The sequence below is a fragment of the Anthonomus grandis genome, chromosome 14 (genome assembly GCF_022605725.1).
Source record: "Anthonomus grandis grandis chromosome 14, icAntGran1.3, whole genome shotgun sequence".
In the NCBI taxonomy this organism is placed as follows: Eukaryota; Metazoa; Arthropoda; class Insecta; order Coleoptera; family Curculionidae; genus Anthonomus; species Anthonomus grandis.
Window position 1 is genome coordinate 21,453,906 of NC_065559.1, and position 13,047 is coordinate 21,466,952.

Below are 13,047 nucleotides of genomic sequence, written 5' to 3' on the forward strand. Positions count from 1 at the left end.
AGATATAGAGTGATTTTTAGATAACCGCATTTATGTTTATTTATTTATGGTTTTATTAAACAAATTATTTATTGATAATAATAATTATAATAATAATAAGGCTGCTGGCGTAGATGGAATTCAAAACTTTTGGTACAAACGCTTAAAATGTACCTACTTGATTACCGCTGATCATACTAAGAGATATTTGTAAGGCCGTACTTTACTTTCAAGAATCCTCAAAAACACGAGACACAAAACCTAGCTAAATATATGCTTACAACTGGCCTACCAATCATATCCAAAATATTTACCTCATATATAGCTAATAAGATCTACTAACATTGTAAAGATAATAATATAAGTGCCATTGAGCAGAAAGGCTGCGTGAGAAATTCCCTAAGATGTAATAAGCAATTATTAATAGATTCTATTATCACTGAACCAGTAAGCCATAAATAGCAAGATCTCTAAATACATATTACATCTATTACATCACTGCATAATATACAGTGATTTTCCTTAATGTCCTTCCTAAATTCAATCTCTTTACCTACTACAAAATGGTGGTACATTTAATAATTACCTTAGTACATTAACATTTAAATTGATATATCGAATAAATAGATAGAGTTTAATTGAGGAGATGCTGGAAATAGTTGCCTTGAACTTCTTGACACTAGAACAGTCGGTCCGAAATTTCACACAGAACATTTTCAAATACACTAATATCGATATTTCTACAAATATTCGTTATTGTCTGTCGTAAATCTAATACTGAATCAGATTCAGTTTTGTACACCTCTTGCTTTAAATAGCCCCATAAAAAAAAGTCTGGAGGTATACATATCTGGCGAGCGAGCTGGCCATTCCACAGGTCCTCGACGGCCAATCCAACGACCACCACTAAAACCGAAAACTAAATGAAAATATTTTAACTGCACAATGATATTTGTTTTCGTACCGATATTTTTGTCACTGTCAACAAAAAAAAACAAAACAAACTTTTATTGAAATTATCGCTGTCGCTGTAAATACGGCAGAGAATAACAATTATTTGTAGAGATATGCATATCAGTTTTTTGGTATTCAGGTAATCATTAAATATACCACCACTTTGTAGTAAGTAAAAATATTGAATTTATATTCTAGGGTTATAAAGTACTCGTGAGGAGCTTCAAAATGATGTGCTACAAGACCACCTTTTCCATCTTGAAATTTTCATCTGTCAATTTTGCTTTAAGACATAGTATTCATTCATCAATTACATTACCTCAAGTTTCAATATTTTGAATTGATCCGTTCAAAAAATAAAGAGGGGAGGAGACATTAAAGAAAAGAACTGTATATAAATTACATGAAAACATTTGACTCGGCACCCCATACATGGTTACTTAAATGTGAAAAGTAAATTCTACCATTATCAATTTAGTTATAAATTTTATGATAAATTAAGACTCAACTAAGTCTTACGCACAGTAAAGGTGTATTGAAGACATCATTAATCGATATAAAAAATGGTATTTTCTAAGGGACCCACTTTGATTCTGTTGGGCTTTAAAGCATCTATCCAATATGCTCAGCCACATTCAGATAGTAGTAAGGGTGGGGGACCTAGAGCTCGGCAAGTACTAGCAAATAGTAAACCTAAGCAATCCCTTTTCGGCAACCCCAGAATTACCCACCCCTTTACTTCCACTCCGAATAAGCGGTCTTCACTGAGTCGGCCTATCCTTTTAATGAAGGCTTACACGTTGTCCCAGATCTTTAAGATTTTCCCGTTGGAGTGTCGTTGCTCCGAAAGTTTTCCTTTTCAGGCCACTCCACCTATCACAGACACCTAGTATGTGGCATGAAGTTTCCTCCCTGTACCGCAATTCGAACAGAGTAGGCTTTCTCTTATACCAAGAAGGTGTAGATGCCTGTTTAGACAGTTATGCCCAGTCAGGATTCTTATTAAGTCTTTGATACCCTGTCGGATCTTTGCTAGCAGTCGTCTTGCTTTAAAGCGGGTCCTTGGCCGGTCTACATCCTCCTGTCCTTCTCCAATTCTTCCTTGTTTTTTCCCAGGCCCAATTATTAAGTGCCTGGGAGATTTGTTTTTCACTGAGACCGAAACACGGTTTGGGCCCTACAAAGGGGCAAACGGCACCTTGTCTTGCCAGTTCGTCGGCTTACTCATTGCCCTCGACACCCTATAACCCACCTCAGTCTCACTTCCCTCTGTGCTGCAAGTGTTTCCTGCACTCCTGGGGTACCGCTGACCTGGCCCTAGGTTTTTGGATCGTCTTGAGGGCAGCTTGATTCTTATACTAGATAGAAATTTCCGTTAGAAGATAACGTTTAATGGTTTCCATTTGTTTGTTACTTCAAATATGAAAACATCTCCGCTTGGATAACTGTGGTGCGTTTCTCTAGCGGAAAGGATTCCTTTGTGTTCGTTTCCACTCCGGCTCCGGCCAAATTCGTGATTTTCAACCGTGGCCCATCTGTGTGCTAAGCCTGAAAACCATTTGGATGTTTAATTTGGTTCATCGACTATTCTTCGTCTATCTTGCTATGCTTTCTCTTATACGCCTTCAATCCAGACAGGGAGCTCCGGTAGCTCAAGAATAATATTTAAAGGTGCTGCAGGTCTTGTTCTCATAGCGCCAGTAATTCGCAAACAGATCAGTCTTTGCAGTTGTAATGCTTTCCTTCTGATGACTTAGAAGCTACGGCTGCAGTGCTTGGCAGCGGTCACTCAAAAAGCTCAGACAGTCAGTTCGCACAAAAGTGTCCACCTGGCCTCCTCGAGTCGAGCAGCAACCTCCCTGCTCACCATGAAGTGAAGGCTAAATCTTCCAGTCTCAGATGTTGCCATTTGAAGACTTAAAGCTTGCCTTAAGGCCCTATTTAGTATGTTGTTAAGGATTTCCCTGACATACTCTAAGTCTGACTGCTCCGCTGTCCTCAGAATGAAGACTATCTCCACTGGCCATGAAGCTTCGAATGATCTGACCACGGTGTAGGTGTAACCTGCTTCGATCAGTGGTTGACAGGAGCTCAGAAGCCAGTCTCCTACAGGTTGATCCTCCGTTGTGACTCCAGAAACCCAGTTAGTTGATTGTTGGATTGAGAGGGAGAACATGGCGGCGCATAAGAGGATGAAGGATAGCGGAAAGTGGCGCAATGTTTAATTAAGACAAGCTCATATGACGATTGCTTTCGGGATGTGTACAAACATATCGATTCTGACATCCAGATGCACTATAGCGAGTGGCAAACTAAAATTAAAGAAGGACTTTCAAGCCAAATGTCCCAATAAAGGAAGAATGGTCGATGAACTAAATTAAAGAGTGAAATGGTTATCAGGCTTGATACACAAATGGGTCATGGTTGAAGAGCACCAGTTCAATCGGACCTGAAGTGTACAGGATGGAAACGAACATAGGGAAATAAATCCTTTCCGCTCGGGACACATAACAGTTTTCCAAGCAGAGGTGTTTGCTATACTTGAAGTAGCAAACAAACAAGAAGTAATGGAAGATAACGGGGGGACTTGCATCTGCTCTAATAGTGAAGCTGAACTCAGAACCCAGGGGCAGCTCAGCGCTAGTCCAGGAGTGCAGAGACGCATTGGAAACTCTTAAAGCGCACAGGGAAATGAGACAGGTGAGTCCCAGGACACCACGGTGTCGAGGTCAGGGGGTGAAATAAAATGAAATAATCCTGGAACCCACAATTAGGTTTCGTGAGAAAAATAACGTCACAAATTTGGCGTCCAACATGAGGCCAAATTTGTTTTATAGTCAATGAGCAAGCCGACGAACTGGCAAGATAAGGTTCCCTTAGGCTCTCTATAGGCCTTGAACCGTATCTTGATCTCAGTGAAAAACAAATCTCCCAGGCCGTTAATAATTAAGACTAGGAAAAAAACAAGGAAGAATCGGAGGACAGAAAGATGTAGACCTCTAAAGTAAGGCAACTGGCTAGCAAAGACTTGATGGTAATCCTAACTGGGCATAACTGTCTAAATAGGCATCTACACCTTCTTGGTATAAGAGAAAGCCCGCTCTGTCCAGATTGCGGTACAGCGGAGGGAACTTCATACCACATACTAGGTGTCTTTGATAGGTGGAGTCCCTGAAAAGACAAACTTTTGAAGCAACGACACTCCAACGGAAAGATTAAAGATGATCTGGAGTGGAACAACGTGGACGCCTTTATTAAAAAGATGGGTCGACTCAGTGAAGATGCAAGGTGAGTGGAGGCGTAGGGATGGGTGATTCTGGGGTTGGCGAAAAAAGGGCTGTTTAGGCCTACTTGCGAACCTCTAGTTCCCCCAGCCTCACTACTATTACTATTACTAGCAAGCTCGTAAAAATATTAGAAGAGCAACAAGGGTTCAGGAAAAATCGGTCGATGTTCAGGAAAAATGGATGCTTCATAGTCAGACAAGTAGTGAAAAAGGCTATAGAATATGAAAGACTGGCATATATGTGCTTTATTATTCTCACCAAAGCATTTGACAGGATTATATTAAACGACGTGACAGATATTCTTAAGAAAAAAAGCGTACCAAGAACAGTAATAAATGTCATAAGACAGCTAAACTACAATACATCTACATACATATTGGTTAACCAAAAGAGAAAACAAAAACATGAATGCAAATCCGATAAAAAGACTCCTTAAGCCCACAAATTTTCAATCTAATAATGAATGAAATAATAAACCTGGTTAAAAGCACTGAGGGAAAATATACACCCACGACAGGTGAAACCAAAACGTATGTTATGTAGATGACGTCCCAATTATAGCGGAGCATGACTACGATGGCTCCTATACTGATTTAAGAGCAAACTCCTTTAACATGCAGGAATCGATCAGAAAAACCAAAGCCTTTGTCGTCTCCAACGAAACTATGAGGTGCAAACTAGCCGTAAAAAATAAAATAATAGAACAAGTTCAAATACCAAAGTACAAAAATTACCTCGAGCCCAATACAACAGATGAAGTAAGAGAACAAGCCAATAAAGCCAGTCGAATTTAAGGTACACTTCGGGACAATATCTGAAAGTACACCAACATAAGGAAAAGAGTCGAAGGTTAAAATAATGAAAACCTGTGTTAGAGTAGTACTAACTTATGCTATAGAAACAAGAGCTGATAAAAAAACGTAAAACACCCTACGAACAATAAAAATACAAATTTAGGAACATCTTAGAGTACTAAACTAAGAGACAGAAAAAAAACACAGACATTGGAACGCAAATGTAGAAGAGACTGGAAGAGCCACGTGGCAGAATAAGAAAAAGAAGATTTGTCTAAAATCGCTAAAAGACTGCTGAAAGACCATGAAACAAACGCTTTCTTAAAAGACCGCTAAAGAGATGCATGGAGTTATGATCTCAAGAGAATTGTTGTTGGAAAATACAGGCCTAAGGCCTACAATATAAGGAAGAAGAAGAAGAGAAGGACTGTATTTATCTAAGCAATTTTCGTCGCCGATTTTCTTTTGTAATTTAACTTTTAGAGCTTGGTTTAATTCTAGTGAGCTGACAAAATATAAATTTAATAACATATTTCTTCTATAGTTTATTTAGTCTGGGATATTATTATATAGAGGTTAGGTTATTTTGACAATATTGTGACATTTTCTTTAGTCGACATGATCAATATACTAAAGTCGAGTTTACCGAAAAACGTTTGCGTTTTATTTCCTTACTATAAAAATGAAATAAAATAATCCTGGAACCCACAATTAGGTTTCGTGAGAAAAATAACGTCACAAATTTGGCGCCCAACATGAGGCCAAATTTGTTTTATAGTTCGTTTTTGAAAAAAACTGTATGGCACCCTCTTTAACTATTAAAATAAAAGTTAGTTTCATATAATTTTTAATATAATTTTCATAATCTATTTTTTGTATTTGGACGTATTATATCATAATGGAACTCTCTCTGAGATCTCTAACTTATATTTTTATGATTAACCAGATTATTATTTAAAATCAATCAATTAAAATGTTAGTGTTTTATATAAAATAAAATCTTTTACTTTATAAGTATTATTATTTGAAAAACATTTCCATATTTTCTTCTTATTATTAAAAGTATATTGATGTCTAATTATATCCTTGCTATTATAAAGTATTTTTGTTTTTAAGGCTATCAAATATACTTTCGAATTAAAAAAAAAATCTAATTCTGCATATATTATTTTAAATATTTAATAACTTAAGTATTTTTTTATTACAGACGTTCTGCGTGGTCTCGAAAAGGTTTCGGAAGAACTACATCCATCGATTCACCGCCACGAACTCGATTTTTATATTTAGCCCGTTCAGCCCAATCCGAAAAGTCTGTATATATCTGAGTACTAATCAGTTCTTCGATTATTTGGTTATGGCCACCATTTTGCTCAACTGTGTCTTCCTAGCCATGGCGGAAACAATTGAAGAAGCGGAGTAAGTTGCCAATTTTAACCATAATACTTATAATTGTATTACTAACTTTTTAAAATTGTATATTTTTCAAAAAAGTACAAGAATACTTGTTCTTCAATAGGCAGCAGCCCAGATAGAAATCACACGAGTATAAGAAACTTATTTTCTTTAGCATCTAAATAGAATATTTTGTCTGCAGCAAGTTTAAACTTGTCGGTTTTCATAAGAATTAATGATGGAAAATAAATTTGGTAGACTATAAACAATGGCAAAGACTTTCTAAAAAGTTAAAATATTATTAGAGTTTTTATTCGAAACCATAGAGTACTAAAAGGAAAATGGCAAATGTTTCTTCTAAACAGGATTTTTTGTAATTAAATAATTATAAGAAAACCGGCAACTGGTTTTGGTAACTTTTGGCAGCATTTCTTGGATGTGACTGATTCGATTGGTCACAAATTGGTCTGGTTACACACCTTTACATAGAACGACCATAGAATCAAATACATAAAAGCTTCATTAATTTAAATTAACTATAACTATTTAAATAAGTATAAAAAATAAATATGAATAAATCTATCAAAAGTGTAGCTCCAAATAACTCCATTTTAAAGATGAAGACATATATGGTCATCATATGGTCAGAAAATTGACAATTGTATGCTAAATAGTAGGTGTAAAGATTTCCCTCGGAAACAATAGCCTGGTTAATTCTGAAAAATTAAAAGTATATTGCTGGCACTGATCAAAAATATGTTGTGGAGCTTCTAAATCTCATTCTAATTTTCTTTTCATAAATCTTGCATAAAAGATTTTTCTTTTTGAGCTCTAGGGATAATAAATCCACAAAAAGAATTTTTCTCCTAGACAAAAACTTTTCTCATTGGAATTACAATAACCAGATACACTATTTGGAAAATGATCCTATTGCAACAATATTATTGTGATGTTAGGAGGAGTTATCTGGTCAAAAGAAATAGCTATCTGACAATTATTCGTGATACGATTATAGAGTAGCCTAGAATAATTACTTGCCCACTTGCGAATTCAAAGTTGCGAGATCTTAATAACAAAATAAGTCGCCTCTAAAGAGTGAGATTTATTTTGGGAGAAGCAATATTGCTTTTCCCAAAATAAATATTACCCCTCCATAATGTAACGATATTGGAAACGTCGCGAATACCAGCTGATTCTGCGTTATTCCGGAATGACACAAGTGGTACACTGCACGACGTCGCTGGAGACATTTGGGGTGTCTCCTGGTATTACAAAAATGTACAGAATTTTCTTAAAAACAGGGAATTCACTGTTCAAATTAATGAAAGTACATTGGAATATAAAAAAATCAGAGCGGGGGTCCCCAAGGGCTCCCCGCTATCACCCACCCTGTATAATATATACCAGGCAGACATACCTAAAAACGACCACTATTCCAAGCTGGCATTATTTGCGGACGATACTTGTGTCCTTGCGAGTTGCAAGTACCTGGACCAAATAACAGCGTATATTCAGAGCCACATTGACAAAATATCCACATGGGCTGAGAGATGGAAGATTAAGATAAATGAGGATAAAACGGAGGCAATCCTTATCACGAAAAAACTTAATCGTGACATTCCAAACTTGATGGTGCTTTCCAGGGTAGTCCCCTGGAAGAGCGAAGTGAGGTATCTGGGAGTACATTTTGACAATAAGAACACTTTTGTACACCACATTAAAAAACAAATAAATCAATGTAACGGTTTAGTTCAGAGTCTCTACCCCTTCCTGGGCAGGAAAAGCAAGATGTCACTCGACAATAAACTCCTCCTGTATAAGCAAGTGATCAGACCTAAGCTCTTGTATGGATCTTGTGTGTTCGCTAAGATACCAAAAACAACAATGGGTTACCTGGAAACCTTTCAAAACAAGACGCTTAGGCTGATCACAAATGCTCCGCGATACGTGAGAAACTCAGATATAAGAACTGATCTAAAAATGAGTACAATAGAGGAGTTTATTGTCGCTAGACACACGAAGTTCAAAGAACGAATCAGGGCATTGGACCATCCTGAGATCCGAAATTTCCTATTAAAATGGCGAGAAAACAAGCCCTGGAAGGGAGTTTTCTAACCACACTGTCATTGAGAGACCGCTCAGGGGCATGAAAACAGAACCGGGCGAAAAACAAGCAAACGTCGTTAAACGCTCCGTTTGCAAATCATAAACATTCTCAAGGTCATCCCAATCCGTCCGCTTTTATACGGCCACATCAAGATCGTGCCGGGGGGCGGAGACTGCTGTTGGACTCGTGACCAATGGCAGCCCACCTCCTACCTTATAAATATAAGCACACCAAAATCCCGAGTAGTCAATCCTGTCGACCCGGGCCGACATCAACTTCGATGCACATCGATGCGACCCAGAATAAAAAGATAGGCGCCTAAATAGCAAGTAAGGCATCAACAGACCGGCAAGAGCCCCGATGCTAGTTCCGGAGAAATCAGTGCAGAAGAAGAAGAAGACTGGCGCTGGAGATACGTGAAAGGTCAGCGAATCTTTCGGAAGCATGATCAGTCGAGGATATAAGGAGCTGCGTTGCCGCTAATTCAATGCAGTGCAGTTCGGACCACTTTGTTTTTGCTGATGCAAGCGATATCGGTAAAATGTTGCAAAGTCTGGAAGCTAAATTGCTAAAAAATACTGCAAAGATGAAAGAATGTTTAAAAAAAGAATTGCTTGAAAATTCTGCCGCACTAAGAAAAGATTATACAAGATTGTAAGAAAAGATTTAAAAAAATAATGCCAATTTAAAAAGTGAACTAAAAAAGAATTCTACCAGATTAGAAAAAATTGTTTTGGAGAACAAGGAAAATTTGAAGGAAGAAATTCTGGAAAAATTCTTCACTGGAGAAGCGGATTCTTTTATTAAAGGAGAACCGGATTTAGAATATTCAACACAAATATACAACATTGAACATCAACACTATCACTGAGCTTTCCTGTATACCTTTAGCGTTAAACAATAAGATAAAAGCTTGTGGCAATATGAAATCTGTCAAGTTGATCCGTCTCAAAGCGCCTTAATTTAACGGTACTACATCCTGGAATATTTACTAGCCTAAGTTTGCAGTTCTATAAAAGCAAATGGTTATTGATCCAGGAAAAAGGCTACTGCCCTTACATTTGCCTTAAGAGGGGATTCTGCTGCCCTCTTACAAACAATGTCTCCCTAAGACAAAGAAGTCTACCATCACCTAGATCCAGATTTCCCGGAAAGAATCATGAAAAAATTAGCGGTTCCTACAATACTGGATGGACTCCGCAATGGTGACATTAGGCAATATTTACTACTAACACATCTATCTTAGCTATAAGATGGACTAACATAGGCTCTTAAGATCGACGCTGCTAAGGGCCACGCTTGTGTCCAGCAAGTTATTCTGGAAGACGACGACTTTAAGGAATCGGTCAAGCGGATGATTGGGACGGCGATCGAAAGCAGGACTGTTAGAAACGTGAGGTTTCCAGAGTCTTCGGCTTGAATAGTGATGGAAAGAGAACTCCGTCTTCCATGCGATTCGAAATTTGGTTGCCTGCCAGGAACCAATGTTGCCTGTAAAGACTACATCAGTGAGCTGCGTAGGAGATTTGATGTTATTCATAATCAGGTACACATTTCCATTCAAGATGCTAGTGATCCAAGACCAGAGGTACGAACAACAATAGTGATTTAGTTTCGACCCCCTAAGAGACGCAAGGGTCTGTCACCGAAACTTCAAACATACTAGGAAAAGCTATACAAAGGTGATCTGTAAAGTGCAGCAAGACCTGTTTATTGCTGCAGCTGAGTATGCTCTGGTAAATTATGTAGCTAAGGATTTACATATCTCTGGAGGAATAGCTGAAGTTTTCCGTAGACAGTTCGGAAAAATTTAAGAGCTGCATCGTTTTAACCCCAGAGTTGGGCAAGCATTCAAGATATAAGAATGTTTGAGACGCTTTATGTTTTCTAGAGGAGTTGCTTGATTGCAGGATATTAAAAGTGATCTTCTGGTCTATAGGCGTCCAGGTTCTGGTGTGCTATTCTACTTCCCAACATCGTTCTCTGGAGAAAACCAATGATTGCTATTTCTACAAGAGGTCCGGTAGCAAGAGAAAAACCTTCTGCCGATATCGATATCCATTTTTGGAATAATTTCAGAATGAAATGAGCTTAGGAAGGCGGCAGTATCACGATATTAAACGCCGAGAATACAAATGATGCTTTATCATTCCGGAATAAGACAAGTGGCACACTACAGGACATCTCTGGAGACGCGTGAAAGGTCAGAGAATCTTCCAAAATTATGTATCAGCATCCTTTTACGCTTAGCGTGTGCTTAAGAACAACCTATATTACGACTCAAGCAAATAAGAATTTAAGATATTGCTTATCATCCATCATATTGTTTTTCTATCTGAACCTTAATAAAATCGAAGGAATAAGTTCAATTAAATATGGCCTTTTTTCCAAGCAATGATTCAGAGTTCATTCTTATCCCGAGCAGACGCGTCGAATAAACACCTTGTTTTGGTGATGCTCTCTGTTTTTGTCACAGGTGTGATGACATGATTCTTATAAGCTACTCTTTCTATAATGCTCTCATTCTGCTACACTTCAAAATTTTTAAAATATTCTCTAAAATTACCATCATTTCTCAATTTACGTACAGTGGCCTTTAGCCTATTTTGAGCCAAAATATAATTTGTCGGTAAGGGCGAGTGACGTGAAGCCAGGCAGTCTAACTATCAAGCGATAGCCCTTATCATCATCAACGTTTTCCAGAAAAAACTCCTTCGCTGCCACTGCCATTTCATTTTTGTTTTAAGATCCCATAAGTCACCAATCCTGACATCTATAGTCAAGACATTTAACATTTTTAATTCAATATTATGGTGATTCATCTTATTAACTGCAAACTTTCCCATCAATGGATAATAGTAGTTTCTAGTGCAAATAATCCACATTACAGCTCACGGCGGCCTCCTGTCAATAATCTCCCAGGGTCATCAGCTCAATGCTTTTGTTGTTTGACGCTCATCCCCATTTTCTAAGATTTGAATATTTAGAGCTCGTAACTCGCTGATGCAGGGTCCTTGGAACACCGGAGACACATTTGAGCATTTAATCAGAGGCACCCTATATAGAGGGTACGTCAACAAGGCGTACGGCAAAGATGGCGCCTAAACTATGCGAGGTAGAGAAAACAGTTCTATAGCAGAGTTAGAGGATTGTCAAAAATCTACAAAATAAAAATTTTTGTACTTATGCAAAGTAATTTACGACAAAGTTATCAAAAAATTAAAGTATTTTTTTTAGATAGGCCATATTTTTAAATTTTCACTTATGGTAGGAGTCATATACGAGGTACCTACGTCCGGAAAGTAACTGCAGTGGTGCGATCGCAGTTTCGCGCATGCACGCACTTCAGGGAGAAGAAACGTACGCCAGTTTGAAATCGCTGTCAGCCACGTATGCTTTGTTACGATTGTTTACAATGTCGGTGTTGATTGAAAATCCCGCCATTTGTGAAATCAGATCTATGATTCCTTTTTTGAATGCTATGAAAGTGAAACCAATTGAAATATATCGGCAATTTGCGAAGTTTACGGACAAAACGTGATGAGTGATTCAATGGTGAGAAGATGGGTCCGACAGTTCAATGAAGGACGTAGTGAAGTGCACGATGAAGAACGAAGTGGGCATTCATCTTTAATTACAGAAGAACTGGTTCGAGCGATTGATGAAAAGCTTAAGGAAAATCATAAGTTTACAATTAGTGCTCTCGCTATGGAATTTCCCCAAATCTCATGATCACTAATTCATGAAATTGTTACCAAAAAACTGAAATTTCGTAAACTTTGTTCACGTTGGATACCAAAAATTTTTACTGAGGAACACACAACAAAACGGATGGATAGTGCACTTCAGTTTTTAATCCATTATGATGAAGGCGGCGAAGGTTTTTTGTAACAAATAGTCACAGGAGATGAAACTTGGGTTTCTTATGATACTTCTGAAACTAAGCGGCAATCAATGGAATAGAGGCACACTTCATCCCCAACAAGGGTTAAGCCGAAACAAATCTTGACACCTCCAAACATCATGTGCAGTGTTTTGGGACAGCAAAGGCATTTTACTGATTGATTTTTTACCGCGAGGTCCAATAATCAATGCAGATGTTTACTGCGAGACACTTAGCAAATTGCGCAATCTTTGGCTGATCAACTACTTCAGAAGTATGGAACGTACTATTACTGATGGTGGCCTCATAACAAGTGAACTCTCACAACTTTTGGTAAGAAACCTAATTTCACTATAGTCTGACTCAAAATGTAGGTTTTTGTGAGCCTGTATCTATCAGTGCCCTTACAACTTTCTCAACTTTCACGCCTCTCAGAGTCACAATTAAATTTCGCAGCAATATATGGATGTCTGATTGGTTAATGCTTGCTTCCTCGTTGGCAACTGGGGACTAATACTAGTTTGGGTCGATTTAATTAACATCTAAAACTGGACACAGTAACACGAAATAAGATTGGCTACAAACAACACAACGCATCTGACTTTTATAACAAGTCGCATGGGCTCAATTAATCACATCGTTCATTTAATC

The 13,047-nt window shown here is 37.8% G+C and overlaps 1 protein-coding gene across 1 annotated transcript in view; it reads left to right on the forward strand.

Moving 5' to 3' along the window:
• Positions 1-13,047, forward strand: part of LOC126744730 (sodium channel protein 60E) — a 533,812-nt gene that overhangs the window by 306,623 nt on the left and 214,142 nt on the right. Inside the window, exon 2 of the mRNA XM_050452261.1 lies at positions 6,222-6,430. Within this exon, the coding sequence (XP_050308218.1) occupies positions 6,222-6,430 (209 nt within the window). The remainder of the gene's footprint in view (positions 1-6,221; positions 6,431-13,047) is intronic.